The 20,433-nt window shown below is 40.2% G+C and overlaps 1 protein-coding gene across 9 annotated transcripts in view; it reads right to left on the bottom strand.

Moving 5' to 3' along the window:
- TRIM2 (tripartite motif containing 2) overlaps positions 1–20,433 on the bottom strand; it is a 171,925-nt gene that overhangs the window by 14,604 nt on the left and 136,888 nt on the right. For 8 of the 9 annotated variants that reach the window (XM_049709074.1, XM_049709075.1, XM_049709073.1 and 5 more), the window contains 4 exons: positions 8,839–8,942; positions 8,429–8,596; positions 1,272–1,440; positions 139–209 (listed from right to left, as the gene is read on the bottom strand). In XM_049709074.1, coding sequence (XP_049565031.1) covers positions 139–209; positions 1,272–1,440; positions 8,429–8,596; positions 8,839–8,942 — 512 coding nt within the window. The remainder of the gene's footprint in view (positions 1–138; positions 210–1,271; positions 1,441–8,428; positions 8,597–8,838; positions 8,943–20,433) is intronic. The other variant, XM_033403518.2, reaches the window with a different exon arrangement.

The following is a 20,433-nucleotide window of genomic DNA, read 5'->3' as shown; positions in this document are numbered from 1 at the left end:
TAAGGAGAAACAAAAATCTTCTCTTTTTGGCTACCTCCCCTAGGTCCTGTGTATATATATGAGTGTTATGTTTTCTCCCAGACTGAGTCCTCAATAAAAGCAGTTAAAAGTTAACAACAATTGATGTGTTTATGGTACCTTGACAGAATGATTATGGAAATCTGTAACAATAATCTCATTATTGCTATTTACAGCTGCGAAATGGGGACCTGAAATAAAGATAGGAAAAAATATGTGATGACCATAACAACTAAAATGATTACAACAACACAGTAGTTACGAAACTTCATATATTAACTTAGTTATTTAAGAAAGAACAAAGAATCGTAAACTCAGTCCTTGAAAGGTCATTCAGCCTGACCTCTGGCTCCAGATAACATGAATTCGATAGCATTCTACACTTGTGACTGTCTACTCTGCCTTCTTCCAGATCAAGCTAAGAATTCCAGCAGCCCCCATGAAGTGGAATGAGCAATAAGCATCAGGAATCATTCTCCGCACCACCATCTGAAAGTCACATCTGCCAGCTTCCCTGATAGTCACATAGGACCCTCAGCTCTCACCGAGGAGAGACATGGTAACTCTTAGCACCAATATGTAACATTTTTTTCAAGTAGAGCAGAAACCCACACTTTGTAATTTGGGGTGACATTCAGAACCTGGCAGAACTGGAGACAAAGCATAAAGAAAGGTTATGCAAATTAACACGAATTGCCAAAAGCATCCTTTCCAAAAGAAAATTAATCAACTGTTTTCAGCCTCTTCTTGCAGATGTAAAAAACGAAGTGATTGCAAAGTGGCACACCAGAAAAAGAAGGAAAAGAGACTGCCCTTCCTGTGCTTAGCAAATATTCTCAACTCCTGCTCTCGTATAATCACCTAGACAGGTGAAAAGTATTCTCATTCAGAAGCTCTTTAAATAAAGCTACAGCCAGGTGGAACCAGGAGGTTCTCCATGGTTCGTCAAACATTTTTATTTAAAAAACATTTTCTTAAGCTTATATTTTATTTAATGTTAATATTTGAAGGTTAGACTTCTGAGTTGTAAACTGCCACCAATAAAAGCGACACACGGGCTACAGTTGAACTTACTGTGGGCGGAGTCATTGAGCAGCATCTAACCATGCTTCCGCTTAGATTCCATCCCCAGTATCTTTCCCAAAGCCAGCAAAAACACTGGGGAGGAGGCGTCTTCAACATGCTCCAACATCATGCAAATGTGAGCAGAAGAGGCATAAAAAAGGGGGTTTACATATTACCATCGAGTGTACCTGCAAACTGCCTGTCCCCATTTCCTCGGCTACCAAACCTGGTGACTATTTTCCCGTTTGGCTGGAAGATAAACACGCAGCACGCCTTGTTATCCACCACGATGATGTGCCCATTGCGGTCCACAGAAACTCCTTTGGGCCCCATCAGCTTTCCTGATCCGATTTTTGTCTGTTAGAAACAAGTGCAGAAATGAAGTTGAAAGCACTCCAGAACATGAAGACAGACACTGGTGTCAGCAAACATTTACTTGACTGTTCAAACAGAGGTGCACAGGGCCACAATGAGCATCTGTCTTGGAAAACTGTCTTTGTCACCTCCATTATCTGTTACCGATATTTATAGGAAATCATTTTTTTAAGGAATCACTACCAAAATTGTTCTAGAATCTCCTTAACTAGGGCCACAGTTCCCTTGTAAAGAGGTAGTGTGGTATAGCAAGAGATCACCGAGTGAGGAGTAGGAAGACCGTCCCACACCTGTCACTTGCTTTGGACACACCTGATATAGCACAAATGGATTTAATTTCCTTAAGATTCAGATTCCTTATATATTAAAAACGTCAAAAATGACATCAGTCACTTCCACTGATATTTCTGGAATATGTATTAAGTAAAATAAAGTAGGTAAAGTGTTTAGTGTAGAGCATAGCACATGTTAGGGAAGCAGTCATTAAAGGGAAGCAGTCACTGTCATTATTATATGTCGTAATTAATATCGAAATTGCGAGGCATCTGCCATTGAACTTTACTACAATTAAGTTCCACACGGGTGGGAATCATGTCTGTTTTATCCAGCACTGTGTACTCAGAGCCTAGCACACTTCTTGGTGCCTAACAGATACTCAACAAATATTTGTTCAATATATTAACTTCCAAAGTCTAGCATTGTTACAGGGTAATAATGATGATTGGTTCCAGTTTTCACAGTATTTTAAAATGACAAAAAAGCATTAGATTTCTATTAAACAATATGCATTTAAAATCTTACTCATTTTTCTGAATAGACTATAGTATGCATATAAATGTCTGTTTGTTGCAAAATACATGACTTATACCTTTACTTTTCTACCTCCATCTTCTAGAGTATTTATAAAGTAGTACTTTACTCATTCACCCATTTGTTCACTAATTCTACAAACACTGATAGAGCACCCACTACATGGCACCTGGTAGACAAAGATGAGTTAGACACAGCGCCTACCCTCTTTTTTGAAGGACCTTTTTATGAAGGTCCTTTTATGGAGGTCCTTATGAAGGACCTTCAGATATATTACTGAACAAAGCAAGGTACAGAACAGTGAGTAGTCTGAGCCCATCTGTATTAAATATGTGCTTGTATGTATACATGTTCCTGGAAGAGAAAGTAAGAAACCAAATAGTGTTTATATCTTCCGAAGTGATATTAGTGAAGGTAGGAAAAACTCTTATTTTATACTTCTCTGTAGGCTTATTTGAAAAATCTATTTGCATGTGTTACTTTTTAACTTAAAAATTTAAACTTAAAAAAAATTACCTTCTCAAAGGTTCTGTTTTAGTCCCCTTACTTTCCCTCTCTCTGTTAATGCTGTCTGATAGGAATGTAATGTAAGCTACATATGTAACTTAAAGTTTGCTAGTAGCCACATCAAAAAACAGAAGAAGAAACAGGGAAAATTCATTTTAGTTATGTATTTATTTAACCCAGTATAACAAAAAGGTACCATTTCAATATGTAGTCAATATAAAAATTATTAATGTACTATTTTACATTCTTTTCAGGGGACTAAGTCTTTGAAATCCAGTGTGTATTTTATACTCACGGCACATCTCAATTCAGACCAGCCCCCTTTCAAGAACTCAGTATCCACATGTGGCTGTGGCTACCATATTGGACAGCACAACTCTACACACTTCTAAAATCTCATTTATGCTATGGCATCAACTTTCACCTCCATGTGTAAGATTCTCAAATCCATATCTTTAGTCATGGCCTATTTTACAGGTTATCACCTCAAACTCAACCAATGACAAACCAAAAAACCAAAAAAAAGATAAAAAAGAAACCCCAAACTAGCACCTCCTGATTTCCTAATTATTTTTAGGACACCACAGTTAGTCCAGTCGACCAGGATCAAACTTTCAAAGCAAAATTCATCCTTTCTTTCACCAGTTTGAACCTCAGTTTCCTCATCTATAAACTGGCAGCTATGTTATTTACCTCCTGGGTCGTGCAGATTCTGAAGGATAAAGGAGACTGTCAAGCACCATCTCCTTCTCTCCCACCCTATCCAGCTGACATTATACTTGACTCGCAGGATTATCTTCTTTCCCCCAGACACATGAAGATACGTGCAGAGAGAGTATGGAGAGAGGGATGGGGACCTTCCCACAGTGGAGGTTCAGACTTTGTAGGATCTTGTAAGTTTATAAATGATTGAGATTCAGATTTGATCTCTTTAGAATAAAGAGGTACATTTACTTAGGAAGGAAACACTGGCATTCTTGCAAGGGAATCTGTTGGTTAATTTAATTCTGATTTTGCAATCTAGCCCAAAGATCAGAGACTATAACATAATAGCTTGCAAAAAAAATTATATACTTTCTTTCATGTCAGAATGGAAGATATGTCAGTAGAGATCAAAAGGAAGAGAGGAAACTCTTGAGTATTAACAAGAATATTATCACTACCTAATATTATGAACAGTGTTTGTTACTTAGAATGACTCAGCCATATAATACCAAGTGGATGATAACTATGTAGCATAAAAACAGAAAATAAGGGACCAGTGCCATTCTATTATATAATGAGAACTTGTGCACTTCTAAAAGAAAAAACTTAAATGTTGAACCAAAACCTCTTTTCCTTCCATTTCCTTTCATCACTCCCCGTTTAGCTGCACTAGATTCTACCAAGTGAAATAAGACAATGTGTCCTGACAATGTGTCCGCCACCTTAAACAGAACAATAAGCAAGGATATTTTAGACCCTGGATTTGGAAAAGTTAAATGAAAGTATTTAACTCAACAAATAGGTCCTTAAATTGAAGAGGGAAGAGATGAGATATTTTAGAATACGTGGTGGCCAGGGGTCTCTGCATCTGTTCTGGGGTCACAAAAGTTTCCTAGATGGAGGGAAGATGGAAAGCAAAAAATTCGAGGCAGAGAGGAATGAAAATCAGGGCTAAGAAATTGGTGAGTAAAAGAAAGAAAAGGAGATAAGAAATTATATCCCTAGAACTACTAGGAATAAATATAGAGAATCCACATTTGTGTTAAAAGTTTGTCTTTCTGAGCACCTGTTTAATTTTACTGAATTCCACCAAAGAAGAAAATAAGTCTCTCTCTGTTTATGCTCATGGCCATCAGACTTGGAGGAAATCCCATTAAACTACAAAAGTGTTTTCACTTGCTATCCTTTTACCCTTTGGGTTTTGATCAGTATCTATTAAAAAAAGGGAATATGATGAAACTACACCATATCCATTCCCCCAGTCCTCTAGGGGGCATGAGTGTTCTTTCGTGTTTATTCCAATTGTTACCAACAGTATTCCAACTATCAGAATCCAGTTCTTCCAAGAAGAAAGGCTATTACATGTAGAACACTGAATCACTGAGTGAAAAATACTTAATTTAGGAAACGCTTCTCTCTTAAATATAAAACCTCTGTTTCAATTTAATATATTAGAGATAAAGTGTTTCAATAAAGTAGATATAAAACTGTTTCAATAACTATTTTAGTGTTAGTTTAAATTTAGTTAGTTAAATTTAGTCTGAATTTGAAAAGACAGGTCATAGTTTTGCTAAGATATGAAACCAGAACAAATGGGTTGTCTCCAAACTAAAAGGGTATTTTCAAGAGGTCGTTAAACAGTGTTCATTCTATTGATGTTAAAGCTGTCATATTTGGGTATGTCTTACCACAAATACAATTATGAAAACAGAAAAGAAGGGGAGGAAGTTAGAGATGCAGAAAGGCAAAAGAACTTCCTGTGTATATGGCCATCATACAGAGTCATCAAATCTCTAGTGGAACAAAACAAATCAATGACAATTGAAGATTCTTGTGCAATACGGTGGAATTAGAGATGACAGTTTTTATTCTCCTAGATTGAAAACATGCTGCCCCATGCAAAACAGAGGCTCCAACTTGAGGGTGAATAATTACATAAGTAACTTCTTTTAATGAAAATGATGAGGTGACTGTGGTGATCCAATGACTTTAAAAAGGAAAATATAAATTCCTCCAATAAGAGACTAATGAGTGAACTTCGTGTATCTTCTGAATTCCAGAATCGATTATGAAGAGCGTCATCTCTGTAAGTTTGGACAAAGAAGGAGTGACCACCAGGAGGTGGTATGAGGTCATGAAGCCAAAATCACAGCTGATCAAACAGACGTCATGTTTTGGGCAGGGTCATTAGAGGCACTGGAAAGGAACTCTTCTTCGATGCCTATTTCATACAAGGCACATATACAATCCAGAAATAAAATCTCATGTTACCCTTGCCCAAATCCTGTAAGACAGATTTTTTAAATCCAGATTTGAAATATGAGGCTATTGAGGCTCAAGGAAGTCATATAATTTGCCAAAGGCCAAACAGTTAATGAACCGTAGAGCTGGGATTCCAGTGGTTTGATCTGACTTAAAGCTCATGTTGTCAACAGAAAGAGAAGCCTGGACGGGGGAATGTGGAAGGCATAGTGAACACGGCCTTCAAAACACCTGTGAAAAAGTTTCATAATCTTCTTGTGAACAAATGTAGAAAATGGGCTGGATGACAATATTCTTTGATGACACCTTAGAAGAGAGATTTCTGTTGTCATCAAAGGGCTCTCTACTCTTCAGTGATTGACTGGATGAAAAAACAGAGGATGATGCTGGGAGTAACAGTAAGTGCATCAAATGATGGGATCCCTCCAAGTGTAGCTCACTCACATTTTCTCCATGAAGCTGGCCCCGGTTTTCTTTTCCCTCCAATTCCTGTATCATATACTATAACACTATCGTTCTAGATTGTACCAAACAATTTATGATTGCTTAAAGGCTGACATGAATTGTTTTCTGTTATCTCTTGTGTATTTGTCTTTTTTCCTCAAAAGGCTTCTACATTTTTAAAAGGTAGGGACCATGTCTTATTAATTCTGTTTCTCCCATATCATCTATCACAGAAAGTACTGATAGATAGGAACTGAGAAAGTAGAAGGAACTTCATAAATGACAACTTGTAGGCTAATTTGGGAAATATAAATTGCCTCTTAATAACCTTTTCTAAAGGTTGTTGTTTTTCATTGAATTGAGGTAAACCTGACAGTATTAAAAAAAAAAAAAGCATTATCCATGACATTTACCACAGAACTAAAACAAATAATCCAAAACTTTATATGGAACCATAAAAGACCCAGAATTGCCAAAGCAATCCTGAGGAAAAAAACAAAGCAGGATGCATAACTCTCCCAGACTTCAGACAATACTACAAAGCTACAGTAATCAAGACAGTGTGGTATTGGTACAAAAGCAGACATACGGATCAATGGAACAGAATAGAGAGCCCAGAAATAAACCCATACACCTACAGTCAATTAATCTTCAACAAAGGAGGCAAGAGTATAAAATGGGAAAAAGTCTCTTCAGCAAGTGGTGCTGGGAAAGTTGGACAGTCACATGTAAGTCAATGAAGTTAGAACACACCCTCACACCATACACAAAAATAAACTCAAAATGGCTTAAAGACTTAAATGTAAGACATGACACCATAAAACTCCTAGAAGAGAGCACAGGCAAAACATTCTCTGACATAAATTGTACCAATGTTTTCTTAGGTCAGTCTCCCAAGGCAATAGAAATAAAAACAGAAATAAACAAATGGGACCTAATCAAACTTAGAAGCTGTTTGCAGAGCAAAGGAAACTATAAAAACAAAACCAAAACAAAACAAAACAAAAAAAAACCCCAAAAAGACAACCTACAGAATGGGAGAAAATATCAATATTTGCAAATGATGTGACTGACAAGGGCTTAATCTCCAAAATATACAAACAACTCACACATCTCAACAACAAAAAAACAAACAACCCAATTGAAAAATGCACAGAAGAACTTAATAGACATTTCTCCAAAGAAGACATACACATGGCCAGTAGGCACATGAAAAGATGCTCAACATCACTAATTATTAGAGAAATGCAAATCAAAACTGCAATGAGGTACCACCTCACACTGGTCAGAATGGCCATCATTTAAAAGTCTACAAATAACAAATGCTGGAGAGGGTGTGGAGAAAATGGAACCCTCCTACACTGTTGGTGGGAATGTAAATTGGTGCAGCCACTATGGAAAACAGTATGGAGGTTCCTCAGAAAACTAAAAATAGAACTACCATATGATCCTGCAATCCCACTCCTGGGCATATACCCGGACAAAACTATAATTCAAAAAGATACATGCACCCCTATGTTCATAGCAGCACTACTTACAATAGCCAAGACATGGAAACAAACTAAATGTCCATCGACAGATGAATGGATAAAGAAGATGTGGTACATGTATACAATAAAATACTGCTCATCCATTAAAAAGAACAAAATAATGCCATCTGCAGCAACATGGATGTAACTAGAGATTATCATACTAAGTGAAGTAATTCAGAAAGAGAAAGACAAATACCATATGATATCACTTATATATGGAATCTGAAATATGGCACAAATGAACCTATCTATGAAACAGAAACAGACTCACAGACATAGAGAATAGACTTCCGGTTGCCAAGAAGGAGCAGGGGAGGGAGAGGGATGTACTGGGCGTTTGGAGTTAGCAGATGCAAACAATTACATTTAGAATGGATAAACAACAAGGTCTTACTGTATAGCACAAGGAACTATATCTAATCCCCTGGGATAAACTATAATGGAAAAGAATATTTTTTAAAATGTATAAAAGAAAGCAACTGAGCAAACTAATTGCTTTATAAAATGAAGCCACATTTAGGTTATACATGAGTAGATTTATGACAATGTCATTGTGACTCTCACTTCATTAAACTTAGATGTAACGAAGTCAAGACGTCTTTACATATGAAAAACTGAATATTTTATTGGATCTAGATCCAAAGAAAAAGACAATTTCATCTTGTATTTCCTGTCCCTTCTCTCGACTGGCCAGTTGTAGTTAATCTTACCTTAAACTTCCCATCTGATGAGAAGATGCTAACCCATTTATTATCATAATCTGCAATGATTATGTCCCCACTGGGATGCACAGCTACTCCTGTGGGCCGCTGCAGCTGCCCGGGAGAGCGTCCTCGTATGCCAAAACGACTTTTGAACTGTCCATCATTGGAAAATATCTGGAAAACAAATTACATTCATTGGAATGTGAACTAGCATAGAAATGAGTGGGAAAGACAGGCAAGAACATCTGTCATAAGTACTACAGGTCAGAACATGCAAACTCTATTTGAAAAATAGCTTATATATACATCATAAGCTTCCCTTTCTTTCCTTGCATCTTAAGTCTTAAGTAGGAAACTATGCAGGTCTATCTATTTATCAGTGTAAGTGGTTAAAGGTAGACAATTAGGGGCCATACCTGCACGCACTGGTTGTTACTGTCTGCAATTAATATCTTCCCATTTGTAGATGCTGCTACCCCTTGAAGATTTGTAAATTCCCCTTTATTTCTTCCTTTGGTTCCTGAAAATAAATGATAAAAGCACAGAAAATTAAACAATAGAGAGTTAGATTTCTCAGTTTCGGCAAGAGAACATTCAGTCTTCTATAGGTAGCCTGAGAATGCAATGTTTTTTTAAATTACACTTAAAAAAAAAGGGGAACCCCTCCCCTGACTTAATCCATATTCTACTAAACTTCTCTTCCAGACCAATTCTGTAAAGTCTTTGCAAAATCACCTTTCGAGGGGCAAATACCAATCTTCTCTTATTAAACTATAGCTGCATATTAACATGATTAAAATATATTTAGATTTCACAAAGACACAATTATAAAAACTAATGTTACAATTAAGGACACTTTATAGGAGCGGGCCTTATTTGGGAGCTCTGCCAAAATCCCACCCTCTCACTCAGCAGCTCTTAGACACCTGGACACTTGGCTTTCAGCACTTTTAACAAACTGTAAGGTCAGAGATGTTATAAAACTAGCGGGCTGATTTTCATACACTGGAGTGATTTATTTTCAAAGACTCGGTATCTCATAAGTTGTGTATCTTTCCTGTAAAAGATATCCTGACCATGTTTTCTAGATTAAATAAATAAGAAAGGCAAAAGGAAATTAATTAATCCAAGTCATACTCTCATCCTTCTAGAGTTTCTTATGGAAGAGATGAAGCAGGTGAAAAAATAAAGCTAAGGTGACTACAGTTAACAGATGTTTGTTTTTGTTTCAAATGAAGTGTTTATAACTTATTTTAATAAGACCATGCAAATATGAACAGAAGGAACTTTGCTCAGAAATGACCAGGAAGTGGGCTTCCCTGGTGGCGCAGTGGTTGAGAGTCCGCCTGCCGATGCAGGGGACATGGGTTCGTGCCCCGATCCGGGAAGATCCCACATGCCGCAGAGCGGCTGGGCCCGTGAGCCATGGCCGCTGAGCCTGTGCGTCCAGAGCCTGTGCGTCCAGAGCCTGTGCTCCTCAACGGGAGAGGCCACAACAGCGAGAGGCCCGCATACCGCAAAAAAAAAAAAAAGAAATGTTCAGGAAGGAGGTTTAAATTTTCATAGTTGGAGAGAGAGCGCTATGCCTCAGTTTTATCATTTCATTCATATTCAAAATAGCAACTTGATATTTGTTTTTAGACGTCAATGCAGGGCCTCAGGAAAGAGTAGAAAAGATATGCTGCCGATGGCCAATGTCAAGCCCGTGCTTAGCCTGCTTAGGAAACTGGTTTTTGCATTTAGGAAGTAAAACTGCGATATAACTAAACTCAGAACAAAATCAACAACAGAACTGCTGGGTGAACCATCTTATCACCTGGTTCTCACCAGACCCACAGGGTAGTTGCTTTATTGAGATCCTAGACCCTAACAAGATGACTCACTGCCTCTCTATCTCTTCCTAACATGAAACAAAACTCTGAGATCCAGATCCTCAAAAGAATGGCTTCTAGGTTGTAGGACAAACGATTCTACTTTATTTCAGATGTTTCAGCAGAGATGATCTTTGTACCTGATCTGCACAGAATCCCTATAGCATTCAAGTCCATGGGTTCAGCTAACACTCTAAAAATGGTGCGTTGGCATCTGTTGGTGGGTGGCAGGGTAAGGGGTGGTTGGCCCCTGAAGGAGGTATGTGCCCACTTTGTATTAGCTTTTGGTCATTCCTTCTGATGTCTGAGTAACACCTGGTTAACAGGTACAGCAAAACCGAAGGACCAGGAAAAGAAACAATTCTTCTAAAATACTCAGTTTATAAATACTTTTTAAAAGGTAGTGGGGGCAAGGCCAGGGTCTCTCAAGAATAAAAACTTAACTCATCAAAAACGATAAAGGGCTTCCCTGGTGGCGCAGTGGTTAAGAATCCACCTGCCAATGCAGGGGACATGGGTTCGAGCCCTGGTCCAGGAAGATCCTACATGTCGCGGAGTAACTAAGCCCATGTGTCACAGCTGCTGAGCCTGTGCTCTAGAGCACGTGAGCCACAACTACTGAAGCCCGCGTGCCTAGAGCCCGTGCTCAGCAACAAGAGAAGCCACCACAGTGAGAAGCCCACATACCACAACGAAGAGCAGCCCCTGCTCACCGCAAATGGAAAAAGCCTGCACGCAGCAACAAAGACCCAACGCAGCCAAAACAAAACAAAAAAAGGTTGATAAATAGAAGCATGGAAATTATTAGTGAGATGAAGAACTGAGGACCAAATAAAGAAACATAATAAAAAAGAGTCCTACCAGTGAGACTGGAGAAGAATTGACTGTAAAGAAAAACCCAGGCTGTTCTAGATCCTGCTTTTGTAAAATTGGAAGTGCACCCATGGCTCAGAGGACATACAGGCAGGGGAAAGAAATGCTGAAAACGGGGAGGGGAGTAAGAAGCACCTGCACAGAGTACATGAGCATTGGTCTGCTGTCCTTAAACCTGCCTGCTGCCCTCTTCTGTTTAAACTTTGGTCCATCCTGCTAAGGACAAAGCCTATTCTATTCAGAGAAGGCTCTGCAGGCAGCAGCAGTTGAGTTTTGAAATGAAAGGAAAAATGGAGACACGTGCTTTAGTAGAAGTTCAGGGGTGCCTTAGCCAAAAAGATTTAATTGTCCTTTGGAAAAAATAGAGGTGATGCTGAAGGAAAATATATGAGCAAAAAACACTAGCACTTTTTTTTTCTCTGCAGAAATAAACACACACTTTTGAGTGTCAGTATAAATGGGAAAGAATTGTACTTGGGGGTATAATTTTAAAACTTGGGAAGACATTTAGTTGGACTCTATCAGTACCATTTGGACCAAGGAGAAGGAAGATTCTGCCCAGTTTGAAATGAATGTGAGGATGCTCAGTACCTGCCATGAGAGCAACACCTCTACATTGCAGAGGACCACACTGCTGGCAGGAGGTTCTCCAACCCCCTCCAAGCTCCAGGCTGATGCGTTGGCTCCCCTGTTATTCTTGGTCTCAAGTTAACTAGAGCTTGAGTCTGCTGCCCCACGTGTAAATAAAAAATCACAGGGTTGGAGGCACATCTGTTAGTCCCAGATTGCTTACATACTTTTAAAAGAGCTAGATGCAACAGGCATTGCCACTTAAATTTTATATTTGTTTTAAAAAATCTTTCTCTTTTAGCCACAGGGCTCGGTTTCCAAATAGCTGGGGTTGGCATTTTCGTAACAACACTTGATTCTTATGAGCATCTTTTGTCCTGTCAGAGCTATTGATCATCATTTTTCTTTTTTTTTTACAAAAAACTCTATTTGTGTTTTTTTAAGTACAGCAGGAACATAGTGTTACTCCTAAGGATTAAAGGAAATCCACCAGCATACTCTTGAGGGACAATTAATGCTGACTATTTTTACTAGCAATTAAACTAGAAAAATCTTAATGTTGAGTAATGATGCAGAACTACAGCATAGTATCATTACACTGAAATGCCCGAAGTCCAAGTGTTTGTAAAGTGTCTTGGGACCAAAATAAAAGTGTCTTGCGACCAAAATAAAATAACAGAAATTGCAGAAGTTAGAAATAATTTGGGGTCATGCATCCTTCTTCAAAATATTTAGTAAATACTATTTAGTCTATAGAAAATTTCCCCACCCTCCACAAAGTATTCTAAATAATGAAAACTAGTTCTTTCATAACAAATATAAATGTAACATAAAACATATACAGTAGTTATAAAATCTTTTCCTGTCTACTCTGATGTAAAAGATTTCACTTGATGGTTAGATTTTGGCTAGTAAAATGAGTAATGTGAGTTTTAAAAGTAATTATAAACAATTTGACAACAATTCCATAAGATAATTACACTTGTTTTCCCCAGACTTCCCAGATTTTAAACTAGCCTATGAAGCACAGAATGAATTTTCAAACCAACAGCTTCTTATCTGTGCTCCTGCCCTTGCCTCCAGGAAGATGACAGAGGTAAGGTAATAAGTCCCTGGATTGAAATAGGGGAGCAATAACTGTAAATTTCCTCTCACCCCCACTCCAACTTAGTAAGAAAATTAATGCTAAATGAAACTAGATACTTAGAATGGGATAATGCAAGAGGATGAAATTGAGCCAAACATAGGGTCTAACACGGGATCTTTAACCAAGTACGTGTTAACGTATGTTTGCTGAATGAATGGGTCCCTAAATGAATTATTAATGACTGAGTAAATTACAACCCACATTACATCATGGGAAAAGGAAGTGTTCAGTAATATTTACAGCACTTTCATATACATTCTCTTGTGCACTCCCTATAACAATCCCAAGAGTTAGCAGGATAAATATTATCATCCCATTTTATAGATGAGAAATTGCAGCTAGGTATATCACAAAGGTAGGGAAGAGACAGAGCAAAGAATAAAACCTGGTTCTCCCGACCCTTTATATATTTTTTAAATACACACATTGCTTCTAATTGGACCTTAGGATATCAGGTTTCTGAGGTGAGGATAATTACCCTTTGGGTTCACATGGATCATGCTCTCTCCATTAAATCTTTCAGAAAACTCCATTTTAACTGGTTCACTGTCTCCCTCACTAAACTATGAGCTCCCTGGGGGACGAGGCAACATCTGTCCCGTTCTCTGTTGCATCCTACAACACAGCGGAGTGCCTGACACTCATAACAGTGGCATCATTTTACATTTGAAATCCAAGAGGAGTTTCCAAGGATGAGATTCTCAAGGGGTGGGGACAGGGTTCCTATAATGACCTCAGATGCCAAATTAGCATGCTCTCCCTTCCTTTTAGGCAGGGAAGGTGATGGTTTGCAGAGATGAGGCAGGGAAGAGGGGCGTAAAATATCACACCTTCCTGTAAAGGCTCTGAACTCATGCCAAGTGATTTTACACATCCATTTGATATGACAAGAGAGCACACTGATCTAGAGTACAAATGAGCGGTTCATTCAACACATCCCAAGAATTCATTAAGGTATGGTGGATGAATTGCATAATTTGAAACAATTCATCTGTAATTCTTTCACTCCCTCCCACCTCTTCAGGCTTCCCCGTTGTTCAATGATTTTTTTAGTAGCTGACAAAACCAGCTCATGGCTTCTAGTCAGCAAACTCTGACAGTGCAGGGAAAAATAATCCCCGCGTTTCAAGGAATCAACACATGCTCTAAGCCACTTCCCTACACTCCTTCAGGACTGTTTTGCAATTCAATATTAGAGTAAGACAATAGCTCATTCACAGTGGGCATGCATTATGTTTTCAGGTGTGGGAGATGTCATATATCTTAACTTTGGAAAACCACAGTAGTTAAAGGACATTTTAGATGAAGAGGAATCGTCGTGCAATTAAAAAGGCAGGGGCATCAGAGTTACAGGTGGCTTGAGTTCCTTCCTGGGCTCTCCTGAGCCTCCATTCCTTCAAAGCTAAGGATGATTATATGTTGTCCTGGTAATTTGGCTCTTGAGGGGCAGGGGCTGTAGGGCTGGGGGAGGAGTTCTGATTTGTAGCATCGGTCCGTTTCTATTGTGTAAATACTACCATCACAGCTGATTTCAATGAATTCAGTAAAGATGCAGATACAAAATTAACATACAAAGTTCAGTAGCGTTTCTATACACTAACAATGAATTTTCTGAAAAAGAAACAAAGATGTTGATCTCCCTGATAATAGCATCAAAAACAATAAAATACTTAAGAATAAATTTAACCAAGGAGTTTGTGAAAGATCTCTACTCTGAAAACTACAAGATATTGAAAGAAACTGAAAAAGACACAAATAAGTGGAAAGGTATTCTGTGTTCATGGACTGGAAGAATTAATATTGTTAAAATGTTAATACTACCAAAAGCCATCTATAGATTCAATGAAATTCCTATCAAGATTCCAATGGCAATCTTTACAGAAGTAGAAATAACATTCCTAATATTTATATGGAACCACAAAAGACCCTGAACAGCCAAAGAAATTCTGAGAAAGAACAAAGCAGGGAGGCATCACACTCCCTGATTTCAAGCTATAATATAAGGCTATAGTAATCAAAACAGTATGGTACTGGCATAAAAACAAACAGACCCATGGAACAGAATCAAGAGCCAAGAAAATTACCCAAATATATACAGTCAACTAATATTTTGACAAGGGAGCCAAGAATACTCAAGAGAGAAAAAACTTCGTGCTAGAATAGAATATTCACATAAAAGAACGAAACTGGGGGCTTCCCTGGTGGCGCAGTGGTTGAGAGTCCGCCTGCCAATGCAGGGGACATGGATTCGTGTCCCAGTCCGGGAAGATCCCACATGCCTCAGAGCAGCTAGGCCCATGAGCCATGGCTGCTGAGCTTGTGTGTCCGGAGCTTGTGCTCTGCAATGGGAGAGGCCACAACAGTGAGAGGCCCACGTACTGCAAAAAAAAAAAAAAAAAAGAACGAAACTGGACCCCTGTCTTACACTATTGACAAAAATTAACTTGAAATGGATTAAATATAAGACCTGAAACCACGTCTAATTTCTTCCTGGAAGAAAACAGGAATAGAGTTCCCTGACTCAAGCTTTGGTAACGATTTTTTGGATATGACACCTAAAGCACAAGCAAGGAAAGCAAAAATAAACAGGTGAAACTATACCAAACTAAAACATTTCTGTCAATGAGCAAAATAAACTATCAATAATGTGAAAAGGACTTCCCTGGTGGCGCAGTGGTTAAGAATCCGCCTGGCAATGCAGGGGACATGGGTTCGATCCCTGGTCCAGGAAGATCCCACATGCCGTGGAGCAACTAAGCCCGTGCACCACAACTACTGAGCCCGCGCACTACAGCCCACGAGCCACAACCACTGAAGCCCATGCGCCCCAGAGCTCACAAGCCACAGCTACTGAAGCCCATGTGCCTAGATCCCGTGCTCCAAACAAGAGACGCTACCGCAACGAGAAGCCTGCACACCACAACAAAGAGTAGTCCCAGCTCACCGCAACTAGAGAAAGCCCGCGCGCAGCAACGAAGACCCAATGCAGCCAAAAGTAAAATAAAATAAATTTATAAAAATAATGTGAAAAGACAACCTACAGGATGGGCAAAAATATTTGCACACCATATATCTGATAAGGGGTTAATATCTAAAATACATAAAGAACTCATACAATTCAGTAGCAGAAAACTAAATAACCCAATTAAAAAATGGGAAAAGGACCAGAATAGACATTTTTCCAAAGAAGATTCACCAAAGGCCACATGAAAAGATGCTCAACGTCACTAGTCATTAGGGAAATGCAAATTAAAAACACAACAAGATACCACCTCATGCCTGTGAGAATGGTCATCAACAAAAAGACAAGAGATAAAAAATGCTGGCATGGATGTGGACTGTTGGTCCTTGTGCACTGTTGGTGGGATGGTAAATTGGTACAGCTGCTATGGAAAACAGTATAAAGTACCTTTGAAAATTAAAAATAGAGCTACCATATGATCCAGCTATTCCACTTCTGGGTATTTTTGCATAGGAAACAAAAACCCTAACTCGAAAAGATACATGCACCCACATGTTCACAGAAGCACTATTTACAACAGCCAAGACATGGAAGCAACCTAAGTGTCCATCGATGGATGAATGCATAAAGAAGTTGTGGGCCGTGTGTGTGTGTGCGTGTATGAACATTATTCAACCATAACAGGGAGAAAAATCCTACCGTTTGCAACAACATGGGTGGACCTTGAATGTATTATGCTAAGTGAAATAAGTCAGACAGCAAATGACAAATACTGTATGATCTCACTTATATGTGGAGTCTTAAAAAAAACCAAACTCAGAAAAGAGATCAGACTTGGGGTTCAGAGGTGGAGGGTTGGAGAGGGGCAACTGGAGGTGAAGTAACTTCCCCAACTGCATGGGTAGGAAAGTGGCAGTGCTGGGGCTGGAACCCAAGGCTGTGTAGCCTCCGAGGCCACAGCGTTAACCATTCACGCTTCTACCTCACGCCCCTACATCACTCAAGTCAAACAGCTGGAAGTTCAATTTGGTCCTCAAGTCCTGCGCTCTCCCTCCTAAGCGTGTTATAAATCTGCCACGTCCTCTCTACTCCAGCGCATCACTCTTAGTTCTGGCACTTGTATGGACTACTGCAACAGGAAGCAGCTCCCTGCTTCCCGGGGCACACTGTCAGTAGATCCCCTATAATGTCCCCAGCCTCTTTAAAAATCAGTGTCTCAGCAAGTCACTACATTACATTACACTGTTCAGTGCCTCCCCATCACCCACATGGTTCTCAAACCTCAGCGTGCAGAAGCATCGTGGAGCTGGTAGAATGCAGATTCCTGGTCCCTCTCCCAGAGATTCTGATTCTGTAAATGCAGTACGGAATTCAGGAATTCTCATTTTTACCAAGTACCCCAAGGAATTCAAGTGCTTTATGGGAAACACAGGTATACAGAACAAAGTCTCATCTCCTTTGCAAGGAAACAGAACCTCTTCTCTGCTATCTTACTTCGTTTAACACTCCAGGTAATGGAATCATTTACCGTTCCTCGAAACTACTTAGTTTCTCATCTTCTTTCCCTTCATCTAAACCTCCCTTTTCCTCCTTTCATCTGACAGACTCTTTCTCTTTCAAGGCCAGCTTTGGTTTAGATATCATCTCTAGATCCTTCCTTAACTCCCTGCTGCTTGCCAGCCTCATCCCCCACCCCACCCCAGCCTCTGAAGATACGCGTACTGAAGGTACCACATTTGTCACACGCCTGTCCCCTTCCAGACTATGGCCTCCTCTAGGTCAGGGTCAGAATCTCACCCCTCCCTTTATACCAGGACCCAGCCACGTATGAGGCACATAGTACGAGCTCAAACAGCAGGGGCCCATCTAACTACAGGGCTGGATAATCAGGGAGGAAGGTGAAAACGTGAGTCAAAATTACCCCTGGAAATCCTTTATATCGCACAGAAAGTGATGGTTCCCTTTCACAAATACACAAAATTAACACACGTTATTTAAGGTTGTTAAATGAATCCTGATACATGTTTTATGAAAACTATGTAGCTTACGACATGAAATCAGGGCCTCAAGAAGCTCAGTATGTGGGACCAGTTGAGGGAACAGCAGAACCCCAGTTGCCAGCTTATGTGTGTAGCTGGATTTGAATGAATTCTGACTTCAGTACATGCAGAGGGGGAACTGTTCTAATCATGAATGTTCCAGTATCATGGAACAATCACCTAACAACCTGACTGTACAGTACAGACAAGCTTAGAGTCCTAAAACAAAGCTATAACTGTAAAAGAAAGTTGAACTCTTCTAATTATTTATATAAACTCTCCCCATATGTAGCCAACAGTATAGATTTTGAAAAGACAGGTTCTTAGAAGGCCAGTACTGTTTGTCTAATACTGCCTAGCACAGTCCTGTGCATGGGAATACATGTGATGATTGCCCTTGAGCTTGGTGCTTTGTTGCCTGGTCTGTGTGTCCCTGGGCTTCAAAACTGGAATCTGACAGTGGTGAGCAGGAAGTTAAATCATGCAGTAAGTCATGACTTGATTCGATTCAAATAGGCAAAGTACTTAGGCAAAGTGCTCTTGTGGGTTGGGGATTATAAATGATTAAAGATGTCATCTTTGACCTCAAGTAATGCGTAATATCATCAGGAAATAAGACCTCAGCAGAAATAATAATCCACCACAGTGGATTCTAAAATACAAGGTGAGACTTGAGGGAAGGATAGAATTGGGGAAAGAATTCATGGATGGAGGTACCCAGGTGTGAAAGCATAGAGGGTGTTCAAGGAGCTGTGGACTCCAACACTCACCTGTCCAGCTCCTCTCCCCAGTGCCCCCGCCACTTTCCACCCCTCCGACCTTTGTTCCCCCTGCATCTTCTCATGGATGTGTCCCCCCTAAAACATTAATCACGTTCACTCCTCTTCCCCTTGCCTTTGTCCTCCACACTGGTAGCTTGCCCAGGATGCCATTTCAACTTGGATAAGTTGTATTGGTCCTTCACGTCTGGTTTAAATTCCTTCTCCTAATCCATGCTATTAGTATTGTGGCCTCTCCCATTGCGGAGCACAGGCTCCGGACGTGCAGGCACAGCGGCCATGGCTCACGGGCCTAGCCGCTCCACGGCATGTGGGATCTTCCCGGACTGGGGCACGAACCCGTGTCCCCTGCATCAGCAGGCAGGCTCTCAACCTCTGCGCCACCAGGGAAGCCCTGGAGTTAAGATCTTTAAAGGTGATTGACTTAAAATGAGGCCATTAGGGTGAGGTCCTAACCCAATATGACTGGTGTCTTTCTAAGAAGAGGAAGAAACACCAGGGGTGTGCGTGCACAGAGGGACAACCATGAGAGGACAAAGCAGCCAGGAGGCGGCCGTCTCCTAGCCAAGAAGAGAGGCCTCCCAAGAAACCAACCTTGCCGCCACCTTGAGCTTGGACTTCCAGCCTCCAGAACTGTGAGAAAATAAATTTCTGTTGTTTAAATCAGCCAGTCTGTGGTATTTTGTTATGGCAGCTCCAGCATTAATAAACCTGGACCTAGTGCTGTATGCCAGGTACTGTTCTAAGCATTTTACAAATGCTTCAACATTTAAACACCTTCCCACCAGTGCCAGTGAATCACTACAGCTGCATTTCTCAATGGGTAGGAGGGGAGAAGAGTGTATCCCCTTCCCTGTAGGGTGGGAGCTGGGCATTCAGAATAAATATAGTTGGGGGAAAAACACCCTAAGAGATATATCTCTTTTCTCAGGTGAGAATCACAGGTGGAAGGGTGATGATTGATAATTATAACAATAGTAAAATGATTGCCACCATTAACTGAGCAGTTACTGTACATAGGCAAGTACCAGCCGTATTATAAGAATTCCTTCTCATTCCACCCCCCCCAGCAACCTTAAGAGTTAGGTAATATTTCATTCCCTTTATTTTACAGAGGAAGAAACCAGGTTAAGAAGGGGCAAGCCAGTTGTCAGCCGGCAAGGAGAATCAGAATCAGATCCAGATCTGGGCCTTTGCAGACTGCCTGCACACTGCACAGACTACCTGCACGCTCTGCACACTGCCTGGGAAGTGGACTGGGGTCCCGCGGCTGGGGGAGAGGAGACTCTAAATGCGAGACAGAATTTGTTCTTAATGCAGATCAATGGGGAGCAGCAAGGTCAATTGTTTTAGAAGAAAAGGCAGCAAGGAACACCTAACAGCCCTAATAGCATGTGCAAAAACAATCATTCTCTTTATTTAGCTCCTCCTACATGCCAGGCATGAAGCTTGGAACTGAGTCCTGAGATGCTGATATTTTTATCTTTTCTTTTTATGGACATGGAAACTGAAGGCCAGGGAAACTGAGAGACCTGGCCAAGGTTGAAATAAGTGGTAGAACCGGAGTGGCAGGCCTGGGAGGCTCCAATCCTGCGCCTGTCCTGGCCCACCCACTCTGCTTTGGCAGGTATCTCAATGGCTTCTGTACCCACACTGCGTAAATAGGCAGTGAATGCACGAGGGCCTCCATGCCCTGAGTGAAGAGTTTCCTTACCATATCATGGTCTTTACCAAGATTCACCCTAAAGAATAATAAATAATATAGAATAC

This window comes from Orcinus orca, chromosome 4 (genome assembly GCF_937001465.1).
Source record: "Orcinus orca chromosome 4, mOrcOrc1.1, whole genome shotgun sequence".
In the NCBI taxonomy this organism is placed as follows: Eukaryota; Metazoa; Chordata; class Mammalia; order Artiodactyla; family Delphinidae; genus Orcinus; species Orcinus orca.
Note: the sequence above shows the minus strand (reverse complement) of the source record. Positions and strands in the feature narration are given on the sequence as shown.